The sequence below is a fragment of the Oryzias melastigma genome, linkage group LG1 (assembly GCF_002922805.2).
Source record: "Oryzias melastigma strain HK-1 linkage group LG1, ASM292280v2, whole genome shotgun sequence".
In the NCBI taxonomy this organism is placed as follows: Eukaryota; Metazoa; Chordata; class Actinopteri; order Beloniformes; family Adrianichthyidae; genus Oryzias; species Oryzias melastigma.
This window is the reverse complement of record NC_050512.1, coordinates 1,869,445-1,875,992: the sequence shown is the minus strand read 5'-3', so window position 1 is coordinate 1,875,992 and position 6,548 is coordinate 1,869,445. Positions and strand designations below refer to the sequence as shown.

General features: G+C 38.7%; 1 protein-coding gene across 1 annotated transcript in view; it reads left to right on the top strand.

Annotated features, from left to right (window-relative positions):
* Positions 1-5,386: 5,386 nt before the first annotated feature.
* Positions 5,387-6,548, top strand: part of zgc:195282 (uncharacterized protein LOC100192223 homolog) — a 5,025-nt gene continuing 3,863 nt past the window's right edge. Inside the window, exon 1 of the mRNA XM_024259723.2 lies at positions 5,387-5,901. Within this exon, the coding sequence (XP_024115491.1) occupies positions 5,859-5,901 (43 nt within the window). The 5' untranslated portion in view covers positions 5,387-5,858. The remainder of the gene's footprint in view (positions 5,902-6,548) is intronic.

Sequence of the window (6,548 nt, the reverse complement as noted above, 5' to 3'; positions counted from 1 at the left end):
AATCCGACTCGTTTTCACACATCATCCAGTGTGTGTTGGTGTTTCCCACGTGACTTGGTAGAAGCGAGCCGTGTCTGTAGAGAGTTTGGCAGTTTTCTTAACATGGCCTTACCAAGGGTTCCACTGGGAAATGTGGTTTTGACGCCCCCTCTTCTCCAGCCTCTCAATTACTTTTACTCTTCGTTTTACAACTACATTGTGTTTCTGAATGCTCCTCTACACTTTTTCCCCATTGTTCAGCAATAGAAGACTGCTTCAATTGATTTTGACCATTTTCTTCTCTCTAGGCGTTATGGTTCTCCGGAGTTCATCAGGATTATGTATTCAAGGTAAAAATATCAATGTGTTATTTCTTTTAACTTTTTAAAACCTGAGGCGTCGCCGGTGACGCTAAAGCACAAAATCTTTAACATACCGCAATTTTCAACCGTTAAGACAATAATTCCAGTACATTCTGAAGGAGAAAAGCAGCTCGTCCAGTCTGCTCTGTTTCTCCTCCAGGAAATAGTCTGCTCCCTTTCTCCACCAAAACATAGTATTCCCCTTTTCTCCACCAGAAAAAAGTCTTCTCCATTGTCCCCCGGGAAATAGTCTTATCCTTTTCTCCACCAGGAAATAGTCTGCTCCCTATCTTCATCCGGGAAATAGTCTGCTCCCTTTTCCCACCAGGAAATAGTCTTCTCCTTTTTTTTCATCCGGGAAATAGTCTTCTTCCTTTCTTCCCCAAAAAATAGTCCTCTCTTTTTCTCCACTAGGGAATAGTCTGCTCCCTTTCTCCACCAAAAGATAGTATTCCCCTTTTCTCCACCAGGAAGTATCCTTTTCTTTACCAGAAATGGTGTTCTCCTTCTCTCCACCAGGAAATAATCGGCTCCATTTTTCCACCAGGAAATAGTATTCCCCTTTCTTTACCAGTGAATAATCCTTTCCCTTTCTCCAACAGAAATATCTCTTATCCCTTTTTCCACCTGAAGTCTATTCATTTTGTCCACCAGGAAATAGTCTATTCCCTTTCTCCACCAGAAAATAATATTGTCCCTTTCTCCACCAGGAAGTAGCCTTCTCCTTTTCCCCAGCTGTCTTCCTAATGTTAGCCTGTGGGTGGAGCAGGCTCTTCCTGAAAGGGGCTGTTCTCACTCTGTGACATCAGCTCATGAGGACCCACTTGTTCTTATGGGTATGGGAGGGGCTGCTGCTGAGAGCGCAGGTCTTTAGAGGATTACTCAGAAATGCCTGAACGGATCAAAATGTTTCTTTGGGGTTCTTTATAGAGAGGAATGAACAATATAATACACTTAAAAGTATTTTTTTCATGGTATGGCCCCTTCACACTGAAGCCATTGTCTGTCCTGAAATATTAATCATACGGACTGAGCGGCTCTGAAGAGCTCAGTGACTTCAGGTCTGCCTTGGTGAGAGGACGTCAGCGGTGGAACCGTTTTAGTCCTGCTGGTAACTTTAACCACAATGACTGAAAAATTGAAGCATTTAAGGAAAACAGCAACAGCAAAACCATGGAGCAGCTAATGACTGTGGAGCAGGAAAGTCTGGTGATTCCAAACAGATGAAGTTTGAAACTTACAGCTGTGACATTAGCATAAGCACATCATCTACTGTCATCTAGTGGCTGCAGGTCTGGTAACACCAGGATTTATTAAGATTTTTTTATTCTATTTTGAAGTTCAGCTAATATTTCAGCTACATGTTAGCTGTTTTGGCTAATTTAGGGTTTTTTTCATTTTTTTTAGGCTGTTTCAGAGTTTAGCTATTTATTCATGATAAACTATGTAGGTTTTTACATCCTGTTGACCTGAAGACGTCTTGTTTGTTCAACTCTACCTCCAGAATGAACAGATTTTACATTGGAAGCAAAACTTTGGTAAAAGTTTGATCCGTTATGAGTTAAAACCACATATTGTCTTATGCTGAACAAAACTGGTCACTAGCTGCACCGAGATATCCCTGTTTGGTACAGAGCATCTTTTATTTTTCAAATAACTTTACAAAAAAAAAAAAAACACACATTTTCACAGATTCTAGGTTCTTTTTATATTTTTGCTTTTGTTTGTGCCAAAAATAGACCTAATTCATATTTATTATTAAAAAAGAAGGTCATGAATGCAAATCCAAATTTCTTAGACTTAACTAAGACTATGTGGCTCATTCTAGATTTGAATGATTCAAATGTTACAATATAACTGCATTTTCAGATTTATTCATTACAAAATCATTTTACCATATTTCTGTGTGAATAAACCTAACCTAATTGCAGGGAGCATCAATATGGAGCAACCCCGGCCTCTCTTCCCCTCCCTGTTGGCGAGTGGGGGGGGGAGCAGGGAGCTTGTGTATTTTCTACGTCACAAATCTTTTCAAATGTCTGCTCATGTTTCACAATGATTTGAACGAAGAAATACTGAGAAATGCAACATTAAGCTCCATTCTCCTTGTAAATGTCCTCCATTATTAGAAAATGGAGGACATTCATAAAAACAGACTAAAAACTAGGAATCGATTAAAAAAATTAACTGATTAATCCGGAAAAAAATAATCATGATTAATTGCCATTGATTTTTTTTAGTTACAGTATTTGCCAATAATAATAATTCCAAATAATCATACTATGAAATTCCACTCAAAATTGCACATTTAGTACATCCATCCATCCATCCATCCATATTTTAGACCCTTTAAGGGTATTTTATCTACCTGTTTGCTTATTTGGTATCATTTTAATCAGCACAACCCCTACTATGTCACACTACATTTATTTGCTCATTTTTCCATGTTGTATTCACACACTACACATAAAATCCTAAAAAAACAGAAAATTCCATCTGGAACAACGGGATTCATTTTGCTGTGGAAACTCCAAAAATGTGTAACAAACGAGAATGAAAGTTGTAGGTGTCATTTTGTAGAAAAAACAAGAATAAAATGTGTCAACAAACTAATCAACATGTTTTTTAATTGAAAATACAAAAAAAAATGTAGGCTAAAGTCACAGCAGGCAGCCCAAAAAAAGAAGAATTTCTCTCTGCTGTTGTTTGACATTTTCCTGGAATTCTGTTTTTTTTTTAGCTTTTTCTTTTTTTCTCATACATTTTCTTTATTGTGTTTGTGCAAAATAATAAAACATTGTTTTTGTTAGAAGTTTGATCCAGCTGGACTTCAGGTCGGCTCGGCTGGAATCCACACAGGTGGGGGCGTGTCTGTCCATTCTCCTCCTGTGACGTTGGTGGGCGGGACTTTAGCGGAGAACCGCAGAGTTTCTGCAATTTTTAGACAACGGCGGTGCTTTTTATTGTGGAAAATTCATGTCGGTCCCCATCCCAAAATAAAATAATGATCGGTTTCCTCATTGGATTTCTAATAGCAGACAGCTCTGTTTGGCTCCGCCCCTCATAGCAGGTGCACTGCTGCTGCATTAGATTGATGTTCATTCTCCGTCTTATTTATTAAAATAAAAGATCGCTTTTGTCCAAAAACTACAAATAAATGCCATATTATCTATTTGATTGATTAATATCTCAATCACAAAATGTAGAAAACTTTGTTTTAGACAGAGTTTTATTATGCTGATCTAACAGCTGCACAGCAGAACGGCTGAGGTCAATAATACATATTAACCAATTAATCATGTTCTATTACTGGTTAATGTTTCACACAGATCCACACGAAACTTTAAACACATTTTCTTCAGACACAAACCTTTCCAATCTGCACATCCACAAACATGACAGTGACCTGGCTCAGTTCACACTGATGCATTAGGGAATACTCTGATAAAAGCCTAGGCTTAAGTCAAATATCGCAGTAATCTCATGAAATCATGTTAACATTTACTCAAGCAAAGCACGGAGAGCCTTTGGGGCCTGCTGTGTTTTCCTGACTGCTCATGCCCAGTTCCTGTCCGGCCCTTCTGTCAGTGACGGGATCAAACCACATTTGCCCGTCTGCTCTGTGAAGTTCATCGCAGTTCATCCTCTTTGTCCCGGCTCAAATGAGGCTGGCTGATGTCTCCAGCCTTGTTGTCTCTTTCACCCCTCCCTCCCCAGGTCTGCTTCCATTCCCCGTCCCTGGGGTATCTGCCACCCACCCCCCATCTGTCCCTCCCTCCACCAACCCGGCCTTTCCCTCTGCTGGTGGAAGCGGCCTCTCGTCGTCGTGATGTCATGCACAGCCTTTGTGTGCATGTGTGTGAGTCAGGGAGCGCTTGTGTGTGACAGTATGTGACACGGAGAAAGAGGGAGGGAAGAGTGCGACAGAAGACAAGAAAAGCACAAGTGTTAGGTTTCCCTTTTCAATTCGCAGGCTCAACTCCTTGGTTTTAATCTAGAAAAGAGGGTGAAAAGAGCAGGAAAGAGGAGAAGATAGCTGGGAATTTGAGCCGCCGACAGCTGGCTTTTGTCCCTTCTCTCCCCGCTTCTCTTGTCTTTGGCGGTACAGCAGGAGTGTCAAACTCAATCGCACAGGAGCCAAAATCCAAAACACACTTTACACAGGTCGAACAGAATAAACAGAATAAACATTTATTGAACACCCTGAAACTACATTTTTAAAACCGTAGCTTTTTAATATAACTTTGAACTAGATATATAACATTACCTGTGATAAGGCTAGTGTGAATGCTGTAAGCTGAATTTGACTGCTGAAGATGCTAATGCTAATAGCTGAAGATCCTGAAATTGATAGCTAAAAACACTGAAGCTAATAGCTGAAAATGGTAAAGTTGAAAGCTGAAATCACTTAGGCTGATCGTTGATAGCCAGCTAAAATATTAGCTAAATTCCAAATTAGCCTAAAACCTAGAGAAAAAAACTTAGGTTAGCCAAAAGAGCTAGCCTGTAGCTGAAAAAATAGCTGAAATTAAAAATGGCCTTAAAAAATGAAAAAAGCCTAAATTCACCAAAACAGGTAGCAAATAGCAGAAATATTTGCTAAACTCTAAAACAATACCTAAACAACTAAAAAAAAAGCCTCAATTAGCCAAAACAGGTAGCATATAGTTGAAATATTAGCTAAACTCCAAAACAGCTTAAAAATAAAAAATGACTAAATTAGCCAAAACAGCTAACATGTAGCTGAAATATTAGCTAAACTCCAAAAAAGCTTAAACAACTAAAAATAAAGCCTAAATTGGCCAAAACAGCTAACATATAGCTGAAAAAAAGCTAAACTTAAAAATGGCCTAAAAATCTGTAAAAAGCTTAAATTAGCCCAAACAGCTAGCATGTAGCTGAAAACATAGCTAAACTTCAAAATAGCCTTAAAAAAATATTAATAAATGCCCAAATAGTCCAAAAAGCTATCAGAATGCCAATTTTTAAAACTTTAAAATCATTACTTTTTAACATACTTATGAATAATAAATAGGAAGGGATATTATTCCAGAATAAATCAACGTAAACACTAAATAACTTTCACAATTTTTTCTTGCCATAAAAATATATTCTGTCAAGATTATACAGGTTCAAAGTAAGTGAAAGATAACATCGGGCCATTAATAACAATATAATAAAATGATCTGGAGGGCCGAATCTGGCCCCCGGGCCTTGACTTTGACACATGTGCTGTACAGCATCAAAGCTGAACTCATCATTTGATTGAAACGAAAAAAAGTGTGATCCTGTGTGACCCGCTTTGCCCCTGTATTTACGTCTGAAATCTCAAAAAGGACTCACTTCCTCTGACATCTGGCTCGCCACATCCTGGTTCAGAAAACGCTGAGATGCTTTTCAACGGTTCTCCTGTCAGCTCTGGCTCCGCTCTCAGACATGCTCTTGTAGGACATCTCTTCCCTCAACCTCAGCCTGGCTGCACGCACACATTCACTGTCTGATAAATAATTGCATGCCATGGTCGGCTACTGTCCAACCTGCGGGAAGCCTGTCTACTTCGGTGAGTCTCCCCTGCTTCAAGTTTTACACCGTCTGCTTTTATCTGTTGGTCGAGTTCTTGTCTGATTAGGAAACTTTTTTTCTATTACTTTAATCATCAGGTTATGCAGAAAAATAAGGAAAATTTTTATAATTATATTCAAATTTTGTATCTTTTATTGTTTGCAACACACACAAATGTAGCTTTACAAACATCAAACAAAAGCAACAAATTTTAGACATAAAAGTTTGAAACCCAAATAAAATATTTTAAAAATTTCAAGCTGAAATATTTGTGTTAAACTAAAGCTAAACTAAAGTGTCTGAAACTTTCTGCAATTCTAATAAAAACTCACCGGTAATTATGTTTTGCTTCAATTTTTTTGTTTTTAAGTTTCAAAACTCAAAATCTCAGTTTCAAATTTGAAAGTTTTAGGTTTGAAACTTTTGGCTCCACTCTAGCGCGTGGGGGCGGGGCTAACACGAAGGACCAATCAAAATGAATGAGGGTGGTAACCTCAGTCCTGGCGCGTTCACTGATTCTGGGAACTTGGATAATTACGGTCTGTAGTACAGATATGAACTCAATCACACAAGGGGCCCTAGCTCTTAGCCTGGTCAGCGTCTGGTACCGCTGGTACCCAGTACTGGTTCGCAACTGTCCAGTAC